Genomic DNA, 25,541 nt, shown 5'->3' on the forward strand with positions numbered 1-25,541 from the left:
TTTTGTTTTGTTTTTTTAATTATCTTGTAACACAAACCTAGGACTATAACTTCTAGAAGCCGGACTGCTTTCATATTTAAGTTCACTTGTATTCCTATACACAGAACACTTTTTCTGTCAGCACATCAAAGCCCTGGTGTAAGTACAGCATGTCATGAGAATTCAGATTCTTTCCTGCTTCCCTGTGGTGGAGACAAGAATACAAAAACATCCTCAGTTGCTACAGGAGGAAGGAGACAATCCATAAAGAGAGCTAAACAGAAAGTATAGTGTGAGGGTTCTTCTGTTGATTTTGTGATTATTAAGAAAAATGTAGTTTCATTTTTCTAACCAAATGTCATACATGTAATATATATCACATTCAGTGTTTTAGTTAGCACAAAACCAGAATGCAAAGGGATTTAATTCCTTATTTCTAGTTAACTTTATGCAGCTTAAATGAACTTTTAACAGTATAATTTAAAAGCAAATCAGATCATTTCAGGATTGATACACTCACCGAACAAAAACATTTACTACATTCTGGAGAGATTAGCATTTTGTTTCACTTAGGCTTGAATTCAATTTCTCAGATATTTACAAAAATTTCACCCTTCATAAAACCATCTGGAATGTGAAGGTCACTTTTACTTCCCTTCATTTGTGACAGGAAGCTCAAGATAAGGACAGAGAACATCTCAAATGGCACTCAAAAGGCTTATATAAGAAATTTTTTCTAAAATCTTACTGCATCTGTTGATTATCCATTATTCTATACTGGAGCATGACAGATAAGCAAAAATGGTCCATTTTAATAAAGTAAAGCTAGTTAAGGAGACAAGGAAGAATAATTTGTTTTCATTTATCTTTGGAGAAATAAATCAAAAGTCACTTCATTAATCTTGTAATTACTTGGACAGTCTTAAATTTCATAAGATTAGCCTCCAAAAGGAGCTCTCCTCTTCAGCTCCCTTCATTACTGTTTTCATCTGTTTCTTCATTTTAACTCAAAACAAATAAAAATTTATTCTTCAGCTTTTTAGAGTAACATACTATGAAATTTATGTGCCAAAATAATTCATTTTAATGATGAAAATTCTCAGCAAACAAGAAGGGGCCAGCCTTTGATTAGAGAAAAGCTATCCAACAAAACCCAGTGAGAATATAATCTATAATGGAAAAATTTATTGGGGGAAAAAAGCCATACTTAATGGAGACACAGGGTCTTCAAGGTTCTAGGCTAGACAGAGGATATCTGTTATTAATTATATTGTGTAACAGAGGTGGCCAACACAAGAAAAAGAAATACGGAATTAGAGTTAGAAGATACCAAATTGTGATTATTTCAGAGTTGTATGGTCATTAGCATAGACCACCTTAGGGAAACAGTCAGCAAACCATTTTAACTAAGAAGAGAGTTGTGAAAATGCTAGATCCAAATCAGCATTCAGAAATCGATAGCTTGGGGCACCTGGGTGACTCAGTCAGTAAAGCGTCCGGCTCTTGATTTTGGCTCAGGTCATGATCTCAGGGTCATGAGATCAAGCCCCATGTCAGGCCCCTCACTGGGTGCTAAGCAGCTTAACATTTGCTCTCCCTCTCCCTCTGCCCCTTGCATTCTCTTTCTCTTAAAAAAAAAAAAAAAATAATCAATAGCTTTTCTCTGTACCACCAGTAAGGACTTACAAAACGTAACAAGAAATAAACCATTCACAAAAGCAAAGAAAATGAATCATTATATTACTGTCTAGAAATACATCTCATAAGACCTTGATAGAGAAGTTTTTAGATAGGGTTTCTGAACAGGTGAAAGAAATCAAAAGTACAAATCTCCAGTTATAAAATAAATAAGTCTTAGGGACTTATTATATAGCATGGTAACTGTGGTGAATAATACTGTATTTCACATATGAACGTTGTTAGGGGAGTAGGCTTTTACAGTTCTGATCATAAAAAAATCTAATTTTTTGTATGATGGCAGATGTTAACTAGACTTACTATCATCATTTCTCAGTATACAGAAATACCAAATTATTATGTTCTGCATCTTAAGTTAGTATGTCAATTACACCTCAATTTTAAAAAAAGATTCTAAATGCAAATGAAAAAATAGAAAGATATACCATATTTTAAGATTATACTGATACCTGTTTTCCTCAGATTTATTTATAAAGTCAGTATAATGTTATAAAAAAAAAATCCCAGGAGGATTTTGGATGGACCTTCACAAACTGATATGCATTAAGCAGAAAACTGAAGGCCCAAAAATAGCTCAGATAATTTTGTAAAAAAGGATAATAAAGGGGAGGAATCTTACCCTATTCAATACTAACCATGTTAGGAAGCTACAGTAGTTTTTTAATATAGAACTAACAACAAAATACATAAAAAAGTCAGTGAACAGAGGAAAATGAACCCAGACATAGGACCCTGTATCACATTCCAAGTTACCATGTAAATGTGATGCATGGTAGAGGATCATCAATCAGCAGGAAAAGGAGTCCCTTTTCCCCCCATATAAATTTTAAATGGATTATAGGCCTGAAAATAAGAAATATATCTGTAAAATTAATTGAAGAAAATTATGAAAATATTTTTGTGACCTTAGAGTAGGGAAGAATTTCTCAAGTTAGAATCCAAATGGGCAAGAGTAAGTAGAAAAAATGACACTGTATCAATATTAAATATTTTTGTTCAAGATACCTGGAATACTATTAACCAGTGGGTAAAAGGGAAAAGGATCTTCTTAAAATACCTGTTTAGATGGAACCTTATGAAATTGCCATATTTTATATGGCTAAAATAGTTCAACATCAGCTGAACAAAGTGAATTTATACCTATTCAAGTAGGAAATTGGACAAAAGGTATCCGACAGGTATAATGAGTCTGGAGTTAAGATTCTTTCAGATTACTGTCTATGAGACATTTTTTTTGTTTGCCCCCCACCAGTGGGGCTCTTCTGTATTTAGTCTTGTCAATAAAAGTAAGTTACAAGTTAGGTAGAGGAAATTGGTTACATTCAGACTTTTTCTTCTTCTTGAAAACTTCTTCCTTTTCTATTGTGGTCAGTGACCTTAATGTGGGGATTCAGACACATATTTTTTTTTTCTTTTTCAAGAGTAAATGGATCACTTCTAATTCATATAAGTATGGAGAGAAAGAGAGATCCAGTATAACTTAGTTGCCATATGTATAATGCTCTCTCCTATATAGATTCATCCTTAATTAAATCTACTTACACTGTAATTGAGAAATAAGATTTGATAGCTCTGTGTATGTGTATACATATATATATACATTTTTCAGAATAATACTCAAAATTTTTATCACAAGTGTCAAACATAAGAGCCTATTAGATTAGCAGAGATATCTTAATATATTATGTAAATACCAATCTAACACCATTCTCTTGTTCAGCATATACATATACTGTGGTTTTAATTTATGCAAGCCTCTTTGCTAAGAATATCAGGTTTGTGGTTGAGTCACACACCGTTCCCTTTTTTTTTTTTTTTTTTTTTAAAGATTTTATTTATTTGTCAGAGAGAGAGAGTACAAGAAGGGGGAGTTGCAGGTAGAGGGAGAAGCGGGCTCCTTGGGAACCGGATGCGGAACTTGATCCCAGGACCCTCTGCCTGCCGCTCCCCAGCTTGTGGTGTTCTCCGTCTCTCTCTCTGAGACAAATAAATAAATCAATCTTAAAAAAGAAAAGAAAAAGATGACAGATTTTATAATCCAGATTATATAGATATGATGGGAGTTTTTACAATTCTTAATTTTATTCCATATCCATAAAACACTGAGAAATATTTTTTAATGAATCTTTAATTTAGTCTACAATTTTTATATCCCTGCTCTGACCTAGACATTAAGCCTTAAAGTTACAGTAATATATATAAGAAAGTTCCTAATATTCTGTAGTTCATTGTCTGTCAAAAGTGAAAAGTAATTAATAGTATGATAATTTGAAGATAGCCTGAGCAGGAATATATTAGGGATAAACTCAGGGTAGGAAAATGGAGAAGACCTAATCTAACCCAAGGGTGAGAAATTAAGGAAAATGTCTTAGGTGCATCCAGGCCAGATCCCAAAGGATAAGAAAGGGTTCCCAAACAAAACAAGGGGAGGATACTTCTTTTTTACTTTTTCTTTTTTTAGGGAGATCACAGTGGGCTGGGGGAAGAGTAGGGGAAGTGGTGGCAGAGGGAGGAGAGAATCTTAAGCATGTTATATGCTCCGCACAGAGCCCAACGCAGAGCTGGATCTCACCACCCTGACATCATAACCTGAGCAGAAATATGGTCAGATGCTTAACCAACTGAGCCACGTAGGTACTCCCAGAGCAGGAAAGAACTAAGCTTTGTTTTTTTTTTCATTTTTATATAGTATCTGGTTTGGTTAAACATAAACTACTCAGATTCCTAGAGTTTTCCTATTTTGATTTCCTTAATGGGGGAAAAGCTTATGACATTGAAAATCAATCATAGTTTTCATTGTTCTCTTCTCTTGTTGCAGGGTCAAAAGGCAAAGCCTCTAAATACATTATCTAAAAAGTGGGGCTCTTTTTTTGTTGATTCGGTTTCGGGACTGGAAAATACAGAAGACTCGTTGTTTTATACATGGTCGTGTAAAAGAATCAGTACTTACAGCACTATTGCAATTCCAAGTATTGAAGCAATAGCAGGTAAGCAGAAACATACTTATAAAACTTCAGCTGTTACTAGACAGTAATGACTGTTAAGTACTAGAATTCTTGCCTTTGAAAGCAGAAAATCTTCTTGTGGCATTTATTTTTCTTGGGCTACACCTAGGTTATAGCAGCCTAGATAATTAGGACCTGCCTGATTCCTGGAACCAACTACAAAAACTGGAATTTTTTTTTTTTTTTTTTTTTTTTTTAAGTTTGCTTGGGGTCATAGGATAAAAGGAAAAACTACTAGGACAGTTTCCTAAAGAAGCCATGTAGGGTGAACCTGACTTTTTGGAGCTGCTTTTCCCTTACTGTTTGGTGTTTGCCAATTCTAAAGAGGGCACCAGGGAAAGTGAGTGGACCTTTCATTAGCTTCCTGAGCCTACAGGCATAGGAATGGAAGGTAGGGTCTGCCAGAAGAGGGATGAACCTGATGAACTCTCTTAATCTGTATTGAGACCTTGAATTTACCTTAGAGTAAAGATAACTAAAGCTCAGTGTTCGATAGGCTGAATCCCTAAAACTTCATTGAGAATATTCTCTTTAGAGGAAGGTAACATCATTCTAGGGCTCAGATTATTTCTAAAAACAATGAATATAAGGTTCAGCACATAACAAAAAATAGCTAGGTCCACAAGGGTATGAGACTATAGTAACAGAAATAATAAAATTTACTGTGGCCAAGTACAGAAAAGAAAGGACTGTGAAATTTAGTAGAGACATAAGAACAATAAAGAGAATGGATTTTTAGAAATGAAATATTAGAAAATCAAAATTAAAAACCTAATGGATGTTTAAAGCAGATTAGACATAGTTGAAAAGTGAATTAGTGCACTGGAAGACAGGCCAAAAGAAAATATCCAGAATGAAGAAAAAACAAAGCAAGATACAGAAGGAAGGAAGATATAGAAGAGGGACTAAGTGACACTGGAGATACAATAAGAAGGAATAAGATTTCTATAATTGGAACCCCAGGAGATGAGAGAATAAGCCAAAAACAATTGCTACAACTTTCTAAAAATATTGAAAAGAAATAAGCCAAAGGTGTAAGAAGCCCAAAGAACTGAAACAAAATAAATAAAAATAAATCCAAAGTTAACTGCCAAACACCAAACATAATTAAGAAATATTAAAAACGGCTAGAGAATTAAAAACAGATTGATTAGAGAGGAGTAAAAGTTAGACTGATATCGGACTTCTACAAAAAACAAAAGAAGCCAACACAGTAGAACAGTATCTTGGCTATCAATCTTGATGGTGGTCTACACCCACTAAAGATACCATTAAAGAATAAAAGAAAAGTATTTTTAGACAGTCAAAGATGGAGGAAATTTATCTCCAGAAGACCTACACTAAAGAAAATACTAGGGTATTGTTCTTCAGGCAAAAAAAAAAGAATGATCCCTATTGGAAGAAGGAATATACAGCAACAAAGGGATAGATACATGAGTAAATTAAATGAACATTTTCTGTTGGAAAAATTAAAAAAAGTTCTAATAGGTTTAAAGAAAGCATTTTTTAAATTTATTTTTATTTATTTATTTTGGGGAGGGGGTGAGTAGAGGGGGGTGAGCAGGAGCGGGGCGGGGACAGAGGAAGCAAGAGAATCTTAAGCAGGCTCCACACCCAGCATAGAGCCCAACATGCGGCTGTATCTCACAACCTTGAATTCATGACCTGAGCCAAAGTCAAGAGTTGGACACTTAACTAACTGAGCCACCCAGGTGCCCCTAAAGAAAGAATTTTAAAACATGACTCTACCAAAAAATTGCTAGAACTGATACAGAAATTCAGCAGTGTCAGTGTATATAAAATCAATACAGAGAAATCAGTTGCATTTCTACACACTAACAATGAAGCAGAAGAAAGAGAAATCAAGGAATGGATCCCACAACTGAATTAATTGAATGAATTGAATTGTTCCCACAATTGAACTAAAAACCATAAGATCCTAAGGAATAAATCTAACCAAAGAGGTAAAGGATCTATACTTTGAAAACTGTAGAACACTTATAAAAGAAATTGTGGAAGACATGAAGAAATGAAAAAAAAAAAAATTCCATGCTCATGGACTGGAAGAACAGATATTGTTAAAATGTCTATGCAACTCAAAGCAATCTATATATTCAGTGCAATCCCTATCAAAATACCATCAGCATTTTTCACAGAGCTGGAATAAACAATCCTAAAATTTGTATGGAACCAGAAAAGACCCACAATAGCCAAAGTAATGTTGAAAAACAAGAACAAAAACAAAACCCCAAACTGGGAGGCATCACAATTCCAGACTTCAAGCTGTATTACAAAGCTGTAATCATCAAGACAGTGTGGTACAGGCACAAAAACAGACACACAGATCAATGGAACAGAATAGAGAACAGAGAAACGGACCTTCAACTCTATGGTCAATTAATCTTTGACAAAGCAGGAAAGAATATCCAGTGGAAAAAAGATAGTCTCTTCAACAAATGGTGTTGGGAAAATCGGACAGCCACATTTAGAAGAATGAAACTGGACACTTTCTTACACCATACACAAAAAATAAACTCAAAATGGATGAAAGACTTAAATGTGAGACAGGAACCCATCAAAATCCTAGTAGAGAACACAGGCAGCAACCTCTTTGACCTCAGCCACAGCAACTTCTTGCTAGGCACATCTCTAAAGGTAAGAGAAGCAAAATCAAAAATGAACTACTGGGACTTCATCAAGATAAAAGCTTTTGCACACCAACGGAAACAATCTACAAAACTAAAAGGCAACCTACAGAATAAGAGAAGATATTTGTAAATGTCTTATCGATAAAAGGCTAGTATCCAAAATCTATAAAGAACTTATCAAACTCAACACCCCAAAAAACAAAAAATCTAGTTGAGAAATGGGCAGAAGACATGAACAGATATTTCTCCAAAGAAGACATCCAAATGGCCAACAGACGCATGAAAAAATATTCAACATCACTTGGCTTCAGGGAAATACAAATCAAACCACAATGAGATACCACCTCACACTGGTCAGAATGGCTAAAATGAACTACTCAGTTAACACAGATGTTAGCGAGGATGCAGAGAAAGGAGAACAGTCTTACACTGTTAGTAGGAATGCAAACTGGTGCAGCCACTGTGGAAAACAGTAGGAAGGTTCCTCAAAAAGTTAAAAGTAAAGCTACCTTATGACCCAGTAATTGCACTCCCAGGTATCACAAAAATAGTGATGTGAAGGGGCATATGCACCCCCAAAGTTTATAGCAGCACTATCAACAATAGCCAAAATATGGAAAGAGCCCAGATGTCCATCAACAGAGGAATAGATATATACTACATCTTCTTTATTCATCAAAAAGAATGAAATCTTGTCATTTGCAAAGATGTGGATGGAATTAGAGGGCTTATGCTAAGCAAAATAAGTCAGTCAAAGACACATGGCACATGATTTCACTCATATGTGGAATTTAAGAAAATAAAACAGATGAACAGAAGGAAGAAAAAATAAGATGAAAACAAAGAGGGAGGTAAACCATAAGAAACTCTTAACTATAGGAAACAAACTGAGGGATGCTGGAGGGGAGGTGGGTGTGAGGATGGGGTAATTGGTGATGGGCATTAAGGAGGGCATTGAAGTAATGAGCACTGGGTGTTATTTGCAACTGGTGAGTCACTAAATTCTACCTCCGAAACTAATAATACAGTATATGTTAATTAAATTGAATTTTAATTAAAATATCTTTTTTAAATGATACCAATGGCAGGGGGACAGTTATAGGCCAATGGCAGTGGGACAGTTGTAGTTAAAATGCTTAGCATCCTTGTATTTTATGGTAAGGAATAAGAGTATGTTAGGTAGGGGCACCTGGGTGGCTCAGTGGGTTAAGCCTCTGCCTTCAGCTCAGGTCATGATCTCAGGGTCCTGGGATGGAGCCCCGCATCGGGCTCTCTGCTCAGCAGGGAGCCTGCTTCCCGCTCTCTGCCTGCCTCTCTGCCTACTTGTGATCTCTCTCTGTCTGTCAAATAAATAAATAAAATCTTTAAAAAAAAAAGAGAGAGAGTATGTTAGGTATTGATAAGTCAAAAATGCATGTTGTAATCTCTAGGATAACTACCAAAGAAACCATAATGAGATACATACTAGGCTAGTTATGTAAAATGATTTTAAAATCAAAAAGAAAAAAAATGGAAAGAATATGAAAAATAAATAAGATATGGAGAATATTCATTAAGATGACAGATTTTTAAAGCTGAGTAATTATATTAAGTATAGATGGCAAAAATCTGATTAAAATCCTGAATGAAATAACAAAACCCAACTATGCGTTGTTCAGAAAAGATATTTCTGAAATATAAGGACACAGGAAGTTTGAATATAAAAGGATGGCAAGAGATAATACCTTGCTAATGATAACTAAAAGAAAGAGTTAGCTATACTAATGTGAAAGAAAGTAGACATTAAGGAAAAAATCCATTATTAACATGAAGGAGAATTACTTCTTAATAGTAAATTCAGTTCTCAGAACTATGTATCTGAAAGTCTGAGGCATTCACAGGTCCCTGATTAAGATCAGAACTTAAATTCCTCCATTATCTTAAAACCAAGAAACCACTGAAAAAATCCATTTTGCTTTGCAGAAGTATATGCTTTTGCTTGCTTATTAGTTTCCTGAAGTTCCTCTCAGAATTTGGCAACATGCCTGAGGAAAAAACCAGCAGAGTTCAGTTCTCCACCCATTCCTTTATGGCAGATTCCTAGCCCCTCAAGTTTTGCGTGCACCCCTTTCAAGACTGCCAAAACTCTACTAAGGTTTTTCTGCTGCTAGTAACTGCCCCTGCCTCCAGGAAGAATTCAGATGCATAAGGGAAAAAGCTGTGACAGAATGTCCACTCACTCTCTGCTTGTTAGGCCTTCCCAGAACCTGGGTACTCAGGTCTTACAATGATGATGATGATATGATGACAATTACAACCCTAAAATACATAGAACCTGCCCAAAAGTCCATTCTCTATGCCAGTGTACAAATCCATTGTCAATATATACTCATTAAAATAATATCTCATTCTCATTAGTTTCAAAAGGATAGTTTAATTTTCATTTTGTTCCATGCTTATACACATAAAATTAAAGAAAGATAACCTAAATATACTTCTTCCTTTTACAATTTTCCTGTAAAATAAACAGAAAGTGTAACTTGAAGGAAGGGGCTAGCCCAGAATTAAACAATTATTTTCAGTTTTTCTATTTCACTCTTCCTTTATTTCAGAGTGATTCGATTTTATAGCGAGAGAATAAAGTAATGTGTTAATAGAAGCCGATGAATTATTGTAGTAGTACATGCATAAAAACCGGGTCAATGGGATATGGTTATGAAATAGTAAGAAAGTCAAAGTAAAGTGAATCTTCATTATTCTAGGATTTAAATATTTCTCCGAAGAATGAGAAAATAACCCCCTCTCCATCTTCTGGAGGGAATCACCTCTCCTTAAAGAAGCAGTACTAACATCAGTGCATCTCCCATTTTCATCTCCCAAAAGCTTTCTTCCATAGCCCCCAGGAAAAGAACTTGGTGCTAGGCTTTTGTCTTCTACCTTTTCTCAGGAGAAAATATTAAGAAGGACTTAACAGTCGTCAAACAAAGCTAAACATGTACCAATTTTTTGTGGGGAAAGGAGAAATTAATAGGTCTTACTCAGTTGTTTTGATGTCTAGGATACTTCCTCAAAAAGCAAAGTGTTAGTCTCTAACTTAGCACTCTGCTATGTTCACATTCTCATATAGAAGTTTTATCTCACAGAAAACTTGAAATTGACTAGTTCAGTAGCATATTCAGTAAAGTTGGATACTACTATGTAATTTACCATATTTCTCAAGCAAGAAAAATGGCTGGGAGAAAAATACTGACAGCCATGGCTTCAGGCATATTGAGGACAGAATCTTTACATATATGTTATCCTGCTAATACCTCTTTAAAAAAAAAAAAAGATCTAAGAGTTGTTCTGTTTCTGTTCTATTTTACATTGAACTTAATGTTCAAGAATATTTGTTCATTTTGGCTCACTTCATTTAATTGCTAGGTAATATGGTTGATATGATAGTTTATTTAATACACGGAGTTTAATAGAATATTGTTGTGGTAAGTAAGAATTCCGTTTTTATCTGCTTTTCTCTTTTCTTCCAAAGAGCACCAGAAATGACTTTCTTGTAACAGAGATGCCATTCTTTCCCTCTTGTTGAATCCCCAGTCTGGAGATCCTTGTTTTAATAGACAAGCCATCTGATCTCACCTGGTTATACAATGCCAGATTTCTTAATAGATCTTTTCTGCTACCTGAAAGAGAAAGTGTTTGCTTTAAATGACATAGGAGGTGAAAAACAAATATTCCCCTTTGCCTCTTAAAACCTTTTTGTATTCAGGAAATGTTTCTTTCTTAATGAGTATCTTATTAGATTTGGTTATCTCATTGACATTTAAATACAAAAATTCATCTTTATAGATTTTATAAGTTTGCACTTGCAAGCTATAGACATTATAATGACTAGTTTGTAAGCATTGTGATAATGTAACCATTTTTAACCTTATAGTAATAGCTATACAGAGACCTAAACATTTACTTCAGCGAATGTATAGGAAAGACAGAGAAGAAGATGACTGTTTGAGCCTGTATCATTTTAGTGGCATATCAGAAATCCAAGACCTCAGATACATGATTTTAGAAACTCATTGTTAACAATTTACTTTCCAATGCCTTTTTAGTGTTTGGCTCAAAATATACCACAGCTAAGTGAGCAGTAAAGACCAATGAAATTCACTAATATTGGAAGTTTTTCTGTTTTCATCATCTTAGGCTTCTCAGGTGTCAGAAAGGCAGTATCCTGCTTCCCAGTTTCTGCACTGGTGTTTTCCTCTACTACTTGGGATTGATGATTCTCACTGGCATTTAATATAAAGTATAATTTTTATACTAGTGTCATTTTCAAAGTACTCAGTACTTCCAAATGATGTTTTACTTGTGAGATTTTTGAAATAAGGATTATTGCCCAGTATCTTCATGTGGACTGAGTATCATAACATGGCATATATCATAGTGTTTTACTTGTAATATTTCTGGTAATGTTGCCTTGGAAGACATTTGGGAAGATGATATCTGAAGGCTAGCTTTTGAGAAACTTAAAGATGTCACAGTGCCCCACCATTAATAAAGTATGCATTTTATGTTCTCTTTCCCAATTTCCCTTGCGGCTGCGTACACACACACTGCGCACACACACACACGTGTGTGTGTGTGTGTGTGCCTGTGTGAGAGAGAGAGATGATTATCATATGGAGAAAGCTGCCATATTGTGTATATTAAAATTCTTATTTATCTAAGCATTCAAAAATTCTTAGTAGCTCTCTTATTACTATTACTTATTACTCTTATTACTAAGGGCCAAGAAGATTATTCATTCTCATTTATCATCATCAGTTATGATGCTCTGAGTAGAGCCTGAGAGACTTTTAAATTAAAAAAAAATTAGATGAGCATGCCTATTTTATATGCTAACTTCTGTACAGAGAATGTTAAAATTAAACTCACTAGTTAGATCTCTGAAGATGATTTATAAAACTTCTAAATGTATCTTGACTTAAATATTTTTGTAAATTTTATAGAGAAAAACATCTATACTCTTCATGTTAGGTGCAACCTATCCAGGTAACAAAAGAAATAGTAAAATATTAAAATCACAAAATTCTAAAAAAATAATTTTATTACCAATGACTCAAATTTTGATTTGTTTATATTTATGAATGGCCTTTTGAGATCTGCCAAGTAATAAATTTTTTTTTTCCCCCAGAATTACCCCTGGACTACAAATTTTCAAGATTCTCTTCCAGCAATTCAAAAACAGCTGGTTATTATCCAAACCCTCCATTGATCTTATCAAATAATGAGACACTGACAACCAAATAAACTGTCTTAACTGAAAAAGGAAGAACCATATATGCAACAAGTGTACTGTAAAAATATTACCTTTCCAAAAATACTGTAAAATGCTTTATAGGAACAAATTCTTAATGATAACTGACCAAGAAATTGATGTTTTTCCACAGGTCTCCTTTCTGTATAGACCATCTTGATGCCCAACAATTCTCATTAGATTAAAATCACAGTATCTTATAACTGAAAAGAACCTTAATATTTTCTATACGGATAGTTCTAAGATTAGGATTCATCTAGGGATTAGGATTCATCTGTGTAATATATACACATATTCACACAAACACATACATATTGACACACATGCCTAGACCAGTGACTCTCAAAGTGTAGTCCCCAAACCACTAGCACAGCATCACCTGAGAATCTGATAGAAATACAGATTTGCAGGCCGCACACAAGGCCTGCAGGATCAGAAGCTCGGGGAATGCTACCCAGCAACCTGTGTTTTAATATTGGTTTAATTGGTCTAGAAATATAGATGCGCATTGACATCTTTACCTCCCCTAGGAAAAATGTAGCCAGAATTGAGAATAACTGATCTATATCTGTTTCTTCCATTTGTAACCAAAAACACTGAGTCTAGTGAGAATAGACTATCCAAGCTATCTATCAGGTTTTATGCTATTCTTACATTTTCCACAACAAGGAGCTAAAGATTTCTTGTGAGACCACACAGGCAGTATGGGTCAGAAATGAGATGAGAAGCAACTCTTTCAACCTCTAATATTACTTATAAGGGTCCCCCCCCAATAATGTTAAAGGCTATATAATTAGTTCTCATTCACTCTAAGGTATATATTCTCAATGGGACAAAAATTGGTTCTTGGGGTGAAAACAATTAGATAATGCAGTGAATTGTGCTCCTCCAAAACTCAACCCTACCCAGTAAATCTTATTGTTTAGCATTAATTTCTCTCGTTAGGGAGAAATAGAATTTAAAGTTAAATTTATTAATTAAATTTAATTTGGTTGAATTTAATTTTTCTCGGGGGTAGGGGAGATAGTAATGAAAAAAAGATTGAGAAAAACCCTTTAAGAGGTTTTATAGTTATACTACAACCCAGGATTACTGTGTTCCATGAGCTTTGTATAGTCCTCTAATAGTAGTTACTTGTAGCAAGATGTCTGGAGCCAGAAGTTTACAATAAATTCCTGGCTACAGTTTTATGTTGTAATTTCACTCTCTCCATGTCAGAAAACACAATGGTCACTATCATTATTTTACCTGGATTGTAGCAGAGAACTTAACATATTGATGCATGCAATGAAAAGATAAATATTTCATTAAATTTTTAAATGCTCAAATAATCCCAAATGTATTACGGGAATGAGTATCTCAGGGTGGGTAAACAGTTACTGAAATTTTTTCCTTAATGTCAGTAGCTCTGTTGGATATCTACTAATAAGTATATGGTAATGTATTTGAAATTGATTTCCAAAAATCTTATTGGAATATGGTAACAAACACAGAATCAGCTTAGGGCTAAATGAAAGATACTGTCTCACGTATGCAAATAGATATTTAATTTCTTTAAAAATAAAGCTATTTTTCCTTATGTGAATTTATTTTGTCAATGGGAAAGAAGAATGTATCTTTAAATGCTTATAAACTGCTATTATTAATATGAAAAATGAGAACCCCAAAATATGTTAATTATACTTTTTTGTCACTAAGGAGTGAAAAAAAATGGCCTCAAGTTCAAAGTTCCCATCCTACTTTTACCTGTAGTTAGGTAGGGGGTCCAAACAAGTAACCACCTACCCAATCAGACCTGTTTTTTCCATCTTGTCAAAAGACAAGGTGAAAGTTTATTTCCAAGTTTCCTACCACCCTTCCAGCAGATTCAGTTCTTCTAATGAATGTTGTTTTTCTGTTGAACTATAATTAGACCTTTTAAGTTTTTTTATTTCATTTTTTCTAAAAAGTACCAGTGTTTCTAATTGTGTATGAAAAGTAAAAATAATTTTTAAAATGGCACTATAAAAATTAAAGAGAGAAGAAAAGCTGTATATTCTTTAATAAAGTTAAATGAAGAAAGAAAGCTGGAAAATTGTGTAAGTGGACAGAGGACTTAAGTTTAATATTAGCATGCAGGCAAACATTCATCATCTGAAAGATGACTATAATAAATACAAGAGATTTTAGATTTCTTTGCTGGCCACTGTTGATCTCATCAGCAGAGGAGAGATCGGAATATCACAGTGGTAAAAGTTTGTCAGAATTTGGTTTTTGGAATATTGAGGTAGCAGAAAATTCAGTTAAACCATGAATTGCAATCTAAAATCAACTAAAGGGGATTCTTGAAATTCATGGGTCTGAACTGCACAGGTCCGCTTATATGCAAATGTTTCTTGATACAGTACTGTAAATGTATTTTCCTTATGATTTTAACATGTTCTTTTTTCTAGCTTACTTTATTATAAAAATGTAGCATATAATACATATACAAAGTATGTGTTAATGTTATCAGTTAACAGTAGGGTATTAGTAGTCAAGTTTGGCAGGGTAGTCAAACATTACACGGATTTTTTACTATGCAAGGGGGAGGGGGCCCTAATTCCCACATTGTTCAAGAGTCAACTGTACTTCTGAGTTTTTTAACCTGAAATCAGGTATTACCCCCACCAATTTTCATATCCAACAACTTTAAATATATGTATTTAAAGCAAAAAAAAAAAAAAGAATACACACACACACACGTATATGCACACACTTATATATGTATACCCACACTTTTATTGAATTGGTGTGGATGAAAGTCAAATCTATATGATTATTGTATATAACAAACCAGCATAAAATAGAATGTCAAACTCTCTTTGACTATAATAACCTTGACTATATTAGAGTCATATGGATAGCTTTTTCTTAAATATGTTACAGTAACATACCCTTACCTCTTCTCAGGGTGTTGAGAAGAAGGTTATTGTAAGAGTTGACTTCCAGAGTACTATAAGACAGGGATATACTCAAGAGTTAACTTGCCCAGTGTGCTGCCCATGAAAATCCTTGGGCATGGTCCAGTCCACATTGGGTGAATTCAAAAAGGTGTCTCTTGTTGGTCTCTAGAATCATCCTCAGAAATAATGGCAAAAAAATAATGGCAATGAGTGCTAACTCTTCACCAGGCTACTTCATGTTCCCTATTTATCCCCTACAGCATGCCTATAAGGTGTGCATAATTACTAAAATTTTACAGAGGACACTGAAATTCACGGAGGTTAAATAATATAATTACTCAAAACTGTACTGTTACTAAGGATCAGAGTCTGTACATGAGCCCAAGTTTCACCCCAGAACTCATGCCGTTAGTTGACTGACACCTACAAGTCTTCCAACATTGTAAGATCGGGGCAAATTATCAGTCTAAAACCACACTTCAAATTTAACAGTCACACCACAGCAGGACATGTAAGGGATTACAAATAAAGACACAGGCTCTGTCCTAAAGTAACAATTTAGTAAAAAAATAATAAAGCAAAGATCTATGACCTAGAACTTACCTGGGAGAGTAAAATAGAGAACCAAGAACCACGGAGTCCTAAAATGTATAATGAAGTCTACTCTTCTTAGAAGCCACATATACTAAAGTCATCAGTAAGCAGGTCTATTCTTTCTTCATATTCAGGTTCAAATGTTCACCTTGCATACTTAGCAAATTTCCCCTCTGGTGCTGAGGAAACCAAAATGGAAAAGGAATAATGAAAACTGATCCCAAGTAAACTTAATGGGAGATGGGATATCTGGGCCTGTTGAGAGAAGTTGGGTCGGGTCATTAGTTAGAAAAACTACAATATTACATAGACAGCTTGACAGTCAGTTTTCCATACCATGCACCAATTTCTCAGAGTCTTTAAAAGAAAAAACAAGGGGCGCCTGGGTGGCTCAGTGGGTTAAGCCTCTACCTACGGCTCAGGTCATGATCCCAGGGTCCTGGGGATCGAGCCCCACATCAGGCTTTCTGTTCAAAGGGGAGCCTGCTTCCTCCTCTCTCTCTGCCTGCTTCTCTGCCTACTTGTGATCTCTGTCTGTCAAATAAATAAATAAAATCTTTAAAAAAAAAGAAAAGAAAAAAAACAAAAACCCTTATTTTACTTTATTAGTGCTTTGGCCTTGGCACTTTCTTGGTAAAGATTAAAACTTAATATAGTTTAATAATGAGGATGGGGCACCTGGCTGGCTCACAGTTGGTAGAGCATGACTCTTGATCTTGGATGTGAGTTTAGCCTCACCCTGGGGGTTGGCGTGTACTTAAAATTAAAAAAAAAAAAAAACCTTTAAAAATTAATTAAAATAAATTACTAAGAACCTATTAAAAGCAATCACTATGTTGAATCAATTAGAAAATACTCAAATTCTCTAAATTTAATACAAATGTCAACATATTACAGTTCCTAGCAACTAAATTTCATAAATATAATATTTAAAGTCCTTTTTGTACATTTACTCCCTTTGATGAAGTCAACAAACTGCTAATTTCATTCATTTTTGTGGCAATTATCAAGATTGCATTTGTAGGGCGTCTGGGTGGCTCAATGGGTTAGAGCCTGCCTTTGGCTCAGGTCATGATCTCGGGTCCTGGGATCGAGGCCCACATCCGGCTCTCTGCTCAGCAGGGAGCCTGCTTCCCCATCTCTCTCTGCCTGCCTCTCTGCCTACTTGTGATCTCTCTCTGTCAAATAAATAAATAAAATCTTTAAGAAAAAAAAAAAAGATTGCATTTGTAAATTTCCATAGTGTTTTAATCTGTGACTGTATGGAACCCTGTATTAAGTGATAAAAAGTAACCTTTCAAAGACCAATCATGGATGCCTGCTGGCTCAGTCGTTCAGTGTCTGCCTTTAGCTCAGGTGATGATCCCAGGATCCTGGGATCAAGTCCCACATCGGGCTCCTTTTGCCTGCCACTCTCCCTGCTTGTGCTCTCTCTCTCTCTCTGACAAATAAATAAAATCCTTAAAAAAAAGAAAAAAGAACCAATCATGAATGAATGAAGAATAACTTCAACTGAGTCCTGATTATTCACATGAGTTTTGTTCTGTTTTATGCCAAATTTAGTACAGATACTTGTAACAGTGGAAGATACCCTAGGCTTGAAATAAAAAAATATACATTTCAGTGACTTGCATCTTAGGCACATTTCAACTTTCTGAGCCTGTTTTCTCAAATATTTAAATGGAGATAGTAAGATCTGTGTCAGAACTATGAATGGATGTGCCAGACATACTGGGATTTCCTAAGACTGTCAAACTAGAGACAGTATCTTTGACACAAATCAGATATCCAAGGCTCAAACTGTGAGTCTGTGGAGCAGGGGATTCCATAACAATACAGGTAATTTTTGTTTCTATGATAAACACTGATTACAGAAACGACTCAACTAGACATAAAGGAGAAGCAGAAACAGCAACAGCAATAGTGGGGAGATGGGACCCTGAGTAAGGAAAGTTAGAGAAGCCTTTTGTCATTGTCTAGTCTTAGCTGAATATCCAGAAATGGAAAAGAATGCTCATGGAGATTGTTATGTGGGGTCCAGGGAAATTATGAAGGATGACCCTATTAACAGCAATATGGTCTGAGCAGACCAAATGATATTTTGGTGAACAGAGGATGAGAGAACCTCACGTAACTTATTTGGAGGTCTGCATAAGGAATAATTTGGGTCTAGAATTGAAAAAGAAAAAAAGCCAATGAAAAGAAATGGAGCAGGGATATAGGAGTAAACCAATTAATTGGTAAGTGAAAACTACATAATGTCTAATTGAGTCTAATTTAACAGAACAGAAATCTAACAAATGAGTGGCAACAACCTACTAGAAAAATGAATACCATTGGTTACAGCTGATGATAAACCAAGGGCAACAAAAATGACACTTTTCTGACCATGTCCAGAAAAGAGAGAATGCTTGAAACAGGTGGTTGACAATGCAGAAAAAAACCGATCAGTGAATTGAAAAGGTAAAATAGAGTTTGGATCCGAGTATAGTTTGCAAAGAAAACCTAGCTCTCTGAAACTTAAGTTCTCCAGGTCTAGAAAAAATATATACTTAAGTAAAACCTGCAAGTATGAATTGCATCAAGAGTCAGTGGGTCTCTTTAATAATAATTTGGGGCCATTTATGTAAAATTTTTGTTTAGATGGCTAAAAATACCATTCATTTTCACAGGTCTTGCAATATCCACAGCCCCCTCAACTCCAGAGAATGTAGAAGTATTTAGCTCTGAAATCTTCATGTGACAGTTGCTGAGTAGTAAAACATTACTAATTAAATTAGTAATGTTTGAGATTACTGAGATCATTTGTTTCTAGACACTACATGTCAACCAGTTTTGTTATTCTTTCTTTTTAGAGCACCACAGTGTTGTAAGAAAAGAAATTAAGCACTTACGGAATGCAGTAATTTCTTCCAAAAGTCTATCTTAAGCTCACTGAGAAAAAAATAAGATCAGTTAACATAAATGTAGTAAACAAGAATGGTGCATTAAAAATAGTTTTCCACTAAGTGAAGTTAGAGAAAGACAAATACCATTATTTCATTCATTCATATGAATTTAAGAAACAAAATAAACAAGGAAAGGGGGAAAAAAGACAAAAGAAGAAACAGACTCTTATTTATAGAGAACAAACTGATGGCTACCAGAGGGGCGAGGGTGAGGGCGTAGGTTAAATGGGTGATGGGGATTAGGAGTACACTTGCTGAGTACAGGGTGTTATATGAAATTGTTAAGTCACTGTATTGTAGGCCTGAAACTAATATAACACTGTATGTTAATTAGCTGGAATTAAAATAAAAACTTAAAAAGCCAAAAATGTTTTCTACTGAAAACACTATGTTAAATACAGACTAAAATCAAAAAATGGTGCTTCAGTTGCCTTCAAGAACTGCACTGGTTGAACAGGAAAAATTTTGTTCATGAGCATAAAGTTAGTCTTCTTATTTATTATTTTTCAAGAAAAAAAGTCCTAGAAATTTGGTGGCTTTTTTTTTTTTTTTTTTTTTTGGAAGTTCAGGGCAATGCTTACTGTGACAATTTAGAAACTTTAATGATTTCCCAACCTTTTATTAGCCTAGACAACACAGAACTTTATTTTTATTTTTTGGTGAAAACAAGAAGTACAGCAGTGACAGACTTTATTTTTCCTTTGAGCACATACACGAAGACTAAAGTACTTAACGATCCTTGTTTAGTCTGACAGAGCAATTCTACAAGTACGTACACTGGTTAGGAACATAAGATGTCAAGTACAACATGACTATTAGGGCAAGAAATATCAAGACAATAGAGTTATGTTTTTCTTCTTGAGATTACTTTCACAAGACAGCAACAATTTGCAAAATTTCAAAGATCACATTCAAATTCTATTTCTAAGAATAGAAACTCTATATGAAGACAGACCAGAACAGGCTGATATATTAGCGACTGCTCACAGGTTTCATACCGCACAGGAACAATTTTGATATTTTTGCACATTCTCAATTACAAGCAAAAAGCAGGCCTGTGAATGTCAATTTTGCCGGCAAGCAAAAACAGAGAAAGGAATTAATAGGATTTTACTCAAATACAGTGAAATAAGGAGCACATACCATTAATCTTCCACACAGAAAATATCACTCCTACAATAATTGAGAGAAAACATTCAGCCTTGCATTTTTGTGTACAAAAATCTACTGGTGAATTCAAGGGAATTAGGGAAAACGGCTCCAAGTATGCTCTTTAAACATCAACCACTTTGATTCTCCCACCTCTCCTGGGAAAAGCTTCCGGTACCTCTCCCCACCATCCCCAACCCTGCAGGGTTCCAGTCTTTCCCGTGCCTTTCCAAGAATACTCCACAGCAGGTTTATTTCTGTTTCTGGGCTTTCAGGTTCCTCCGCCTACAGCACCCTCCCCACTTGCTGTGCACTGGCCTCCCAAACACACAGAGATTAGGGGAAAGGCCTTCAAAAAAAAGGAGAAAGGCAGATAGTCATTACTATCACTATATACCTCCCAAGTAAAAGACAGCCCTGACAGCACTACCGTCCCACCTACTAGAAACTGTCCTGGAAATCCAGACACCACACATCCCCATATACCCGTAGGAGGGAAGCTTGGCATCTCCCACATGTAGATTGCAGCCTGCTCCCTAGTTTTTTTGGGGACAGAAGCAGGGAAGGAAATGCAGAAGTGGAGGAGAACCAGAAAGGCCAGGATGGAGGCCCCTGGGACATCAGAGCAGTAATAAAATAGAGGACAGAGGTGACCTTCAAAATGCTGCCCTGGGGTTATTTCTAAATGATCCAAGGCCACCACCCCCCATATTTCCAAATTTGGAAAAGAAAGGTGAAAAGAAAAAAAAGAGTGAAAAAAAGTTGAGTGAAACCAAGTTTTGGGTGCTTTACACCACAACCTGCTCTTGGTCTGCCTTAAATCCATCACTGTGAGGCCCCCTGTCTTTTCCCCTCTGCCTCTCAAACTAAACTCAGGAAACACACAGGTGTTGGTAAATGGACAGGGAAAAAGGGTCAGGTTGTCAAAGCTGGCCCAAAAGAACACTGCTCATAACTGAACAACCCACACAGGTCTCCCTTTGAAACTTTCAGACCCTACTAAAAAGGAAGTAGGGGGGAGGCATGAGGGCCGAAGAGCACAGTTAGAGATCTGGAGTCTATTGTGCAGTGAGTGCCTTTCTCCCTCTGGACACAGTCAAGTTGAGAGCAAATAAAACAAAACGCCTGCTTTTGCCAGTTTGATTTTGTTTCTGATCTGTAACTGTTTGGGGGTGGGGGGAAGGGAGGGAGAGGGAAGTGGAAGGTGGTGGAGGGGAAGGGAGAGAGAGAAAGATAATAGATACAGAACAGGCCCCACAAACCAGAAAGACCTCTCCCCCAGTGCCCTCACCCCAGCAACTTTCCTGCTATCATTCTGAGAATGAGTGCAAGAGTTAGCAGGGGGATGCCTAACAAAATTGGCCAGATTAAGGGTGGTTTGTTGGCTACAGCTCAGAAAGCCTAACTGCTAGAAGTGAACCATTACCAGCCTTGCTTTGGGCACCATCACATATGCCTGCCCAACCTGCCCAACAGCCAACTGGGTTTACAGGTAACCATCTGATGGAGCAGGGGGTTTGAGGGCAAGTTTCCTATGTGCTGCCTGGGAGCTTAAATCCACAGACAGTTGCTGAGGAAGAAGGCAATGGTGCCTATGCAAAGCTCATCTAGAAGGCTAAGAGCAGGTTTGGGTGGGCCATAGCACAGACCTTCATACTCACCTGTCAGTACCTGTTCACAAAGCAGAGTGCCCAAAGGCAAAAGAAGACTAAAGTAGTAACACTGAACACCTCTCATCTGTTACCTCATTCATGCCTAGTAGCCACCCACCAGCCACCTTATTCTGCCAGATAACAAGCTGGGTGGATGGCACAGGCCAGGAAGGCAGCTAGGAACCAGTCAGTGGTAGCCAGAATGTTCAGTTTGGGTTGATGGCTGGCATCATCTAGATCAGCTTCATCTTGCAGCGGTGAAATTCAAAGAACTTGACATACAGTACATGGGTATCAGGAGGACAGTCAGCGTAAAGTATGAAGCCCAGCTAGTTATTTGCAAAGGTATTTCAAGCTTCTCTGTGGTAGATAACCACTTAAAAAACTTGGAGAAGACCATGGTCACAGACAGGGCCCAAGGCATGCAAAGGAAGGCAGTGCCTATCTATCTACAGCATCATGTGCTTGGCAAAGAAGCAGTACAAGGCCATGCACTTGGAACATGTAACAGGATACAGAAGAGCATAAAGGTCCAGAGGAAGAACACAAGCATATAAGAGTCAACCTTGCAACTGACTGTTGGAGATTTAGAAGAAACAAAGGATAAAATAGTGTGAAGAGAAAGCAAATAGCAGACTGCATGCTGTTGGCTAAGCATAGGTTCAAAGGGAGGTGGCGAGGAGACTTGAGCTGGAGCTTCTCACAAGGTCATCAGTTAGCCAGACTGGAACCTGAAGGACCTGGGGCTCTCCACTGGCTGCCTTGCTGGGTCTCGGATTCCACGGCGAGGCCCTTCACCCATCAGGTAGTACTGTAGGGGATTGGGCCACAGTTCTGCTTTGATAATCTCGGCAATCCTGTCGAATTCTAGGAGGCTGTGGTCTGAGAACCAGTTAAAGAAACTGGGGATAGTGTTTCCTTCCCGGTTCCTGTGGATATGGGACTGGGGGTCTTGGCCCCTGTGCCAGCGGATTGGAGTGGAAAGAGACACCACCCTACCGGAGGATCTGCGCTCATATTCTTTGACAAGCCCCTCATTTCGGAAGTAGGGGTTGCTCTGAAAGATGAACTTGAATTTGCAGCCGGCTCTTGGGTGTTTGAGCTCCTCCACCTCCAAATTGATCATGTACCTCATCATGTCTTCATCTTGGCCACTGATCATAGGTGACAGCTGGGGGTGGTTCCGAAAGGCAGTGACCCAGAAACCTGGGATATTCTGGATAATGAAACTTCTGCGCTGCATATGAAGCCTTCGCATGCGGCCAAACTTGCGCTCCAGCTGAAGGAAGGCCCTGTCAGCCTGGGCATTTACGTTGGACAGCTCCTGATCGATGGCCTCCAGCGAATCCATGCAGTTATTGATCTTCGGGGCCTTGCCCCGGGCCTCCTCTTTCATTCCTCCTACCACTTTTTTTTCCTTCTGCGTCGCCTTCTTTTCCTCCACCACCTCCTCTGCTCCTCCCTCCTTTTCCGCAGCCGCTGAAGCGGCGCACTTTTTTGTCGTCATTTCCTTGGCCTTCGCCCCAGGCATCATCTGAGACCCCAGCCCCCCTGCGCCACAGGCTTCTAGAGCTTTCTCCCCAGCAGGGCCCTGCGGCTCTCTAGGCTGACAGCCATTTTCCTGGCTATTGTCGGTCGCCACCGCGGCGGAGGCTGAGGCAGGGGCTGCTGCCAAGCCTTCCGTGGGGAGCAGAACCTCTTTCTGACCCGATCTGGTCGCTACACGGCCGCGACTCCCAAAAATGCGAACGCGGAGCACCGGGGCACAACTAGCCGGGTTCTGGGGTGCGCCTCCCTCCGCGGCGGTCTCCAAACTGCCCTCACCTGTGTCCGCCATCACCGGCGTCGCCTCGGTTTCCTCGCCCTGGCACTGGTTTAGGTCCGGATGTCCCGGGGCAGGCTCGGCAGTAGTTTGGCCACCGTCTTTAGCGTCAGGAAGATCGTTGCCCTCATCCAGGCCGCTCATTTTGGTAGAAGGCAGACCTGCAGGAGGAGAGCGTCCCTTGTCCTCCGCAGAAGCCGCGCTCCGCCCCAATCCGCCCCTCTTTTCGACTCTGGGGGATGCTGCTATGACAACCGGTGACGTCACGGCAGCGGCGCCGTCACATCGCGCGAGAATTCGCGGAGCCTTGTGATTACCTCAGTCAAGGGTCTGCCTTTGTCTTTGTGTGATAAGATGTATTTCGTCCTTTTGGGAAGGATTTGATGTACTCGACTGGGGGCAGACCAAATCCGAACATGTGAGAGTTGTGTTAATGTGCATTTCAAAGGCTCTGAATGAAATTTTAAGCCACCTACGCTATTAATTTTCTCTTAAAATATTTACTTATAAAGGTTAAGTAATTGTTCAAGTGGGTCAGCTCATAGGGCCTTTCGTGGATAGTAAGGTGGATTCAGCAGTTCACATGCCTGCTTTTTTAATGTACATATTCATGACTGTTACTAAAGAATCGAGATGAGAGGCACCTGAGTGGCTCAGTGGGTTAAGCCTCTGCCTTCCGCTCAGGTCATGATCTCAGGGTCCTAGGATGGAGCCCCGAATTGGGCTCTCTGCTCAGCAGGAAGCCTGCTCCCCACGCCTCCCCCGCACCTGCGATCTCTCTTTCTGTCAAATAAATAAATAAACTCTTAAAAAAAAAAAAAAAAGAATTGAGATGAGCAGCATTTCATCTTTAAGAGAACTGTTGGTCTAAAAACTTAGGGGGAAAAAAAAAACTGAGGAACAGTGGAAATTGAAGCTTTTTTCATCCTAACAAGACAAAATGAATTATTTCATGTGTTTATGTATGTTGGCCAGCACCTGTAAAGCTGCTGGACAATATTTCCTCTTCATTTTTAACTAATATAAGTAGCAAATGTATTTTCCTTACTTAGAGTTGACCCGCTGACCCACACACGCGTGAGCACACAAATTTAGCCTTTAAGCGTTACTGAAGAAAACGTGATCTCAGATTTTAATTTCCAAAATTGTGCATATATGTTGTTTTTCCTCAGGTTATAATCCTTATATAGAAGGAGTTCTTGCTTTATAATGCTTGTAGGCATGAAGCCAGCAGGTATTTGCCAAAATTTGCCCCTGTGATAATTTACTGCGGGACGGAAGTAATAATCAACTGTTTGCAGGCACTGAAACTATTAATTGTCCAAATTAACATATTTTAAGTAACACTCAAAATGCTAATGTTAAAATATTTACTTAAAATTTGTCTTTTCAAGTTAGCTCATTCGACTCATCTAAGTGATGTCAATACTGTTCTATGTGTTTTGTTAATCCTTAGATGAATGCAAGAAACAAAGAAAACTTAAAATTTGCATATTTTTGTTTAACATTTTAAATTCATGTTAGAAAAAAATGTTTATGATTATAAATAACTCTTTTTAATAGAAACTACACTACAGAGCACCCCAGCTTATGATCACTTTTGAATTAGGGCTCAGAAGAGGATCCAGTGAAAAGTAAGGATGTAGGAGAAACAGGTTTGCAAAAAAGGTAGGTATATTGAGGGAAGTAGTGCAGACCCTGTGCAACTAAGAATGAGGTGCTCATAGAAAGATACTGGCAGACATTACAGAGAGACAGCCTCTCATGCAGCTTCATCATTTACCTCACAAAAGTTTACTAGAAAATTTATAAACAATTAAGTTATTTGTGTACCC

The 25,541-nt window shown here is 37.3% G+C and overlaps 2 protein-coding genes across 6 annotated transcripts in view; one reads left to right on the top strand and one right to left on the bottom strand.

Annotated features, from left to right (window-relative positions):
• Window positions 1-14,222, top strand: part of NT5DC1 (5'-nucleotidase domain containing 1) — a 137,729-nt gene extending 123,507 nt beyond the window's left edge. The window contains exons 11-12 of the mRNA XM_032846428.1: window positions 4,496-4,664; window positions 12,495-14,222. Of these exons, the coding sequence (XP_032702319.1) occupies window positions 4,496-4,664; window positions 12,495-12,610 (285 nt within the window). The 3' untranslated portion in view covers window positions 12,611-14,222. The remainder of the gene's footprint in view (window positions 1-4,495; window positions 4,665-12,494) is intronic.
• Window positions 1-23,945, bottom strand: TSPYL4 (TSPY like 4). Of its 5 annotated transcripts, XM_032846430.1 has the most exons (4): window positions 21,894-23,945; window positions 16,145-16,314; window positions 10,943-10,986; window positions 1-182 (listed from the first exon to the last, which is right to left on the bottom strand). In XM_032846430.1, the coding sequence occupies exon 1, from the start codon at window positions 23,848-23,850 to the stop codon at window positions 22,600-22,602; it is 1,251 nt and encodes a 416-aa protein (XP_032702321.1). In that variant the 5' UTR covers window positions 23,851-23,945; the 3' UTR covers window positions 1-182; window positions 10,943-10,986; window positions 16,145-16,314; window positions 21,894-22,599. The 5 variants fall into 5 exon arrangements, 4 of the variants coding, with proteins under 4 accessions (XP_032702321.1, XP_032702320.1, XP_032702322.1 ...); XR_004381309.1 differs by lacking the exons at window positions 1-182; window positions 21,894-23,945 and adding an exon at window positions 17,430-17,527 and having other exon boundaries at window positions 10,748-10,986; XM_032846429.1 differs by lacking the exon at window positions 1-182 and having other exon boundaries at window positions 10,748-10,986.
• Window positions 23,946-25,541: the final 1,596 nt, after the last annotated feature.

The sequence above is a fragment of the Lontra canadensis genome, unplaced genomic scaffold (genome assembly GCF_010015895.1).
Source record: "Lontra canadensis isolate GAN:19392208 unplaced genomic scaffold, GSC_riverotter_1.0 scaffold175, whole genome shotgun sequence".
Taxonomy (NCBI): Eukaryota; Metazoa; Chordata; class Mammalia; order Carnivora; family Mustelidae; genus Lontra; species Lontra canadensis.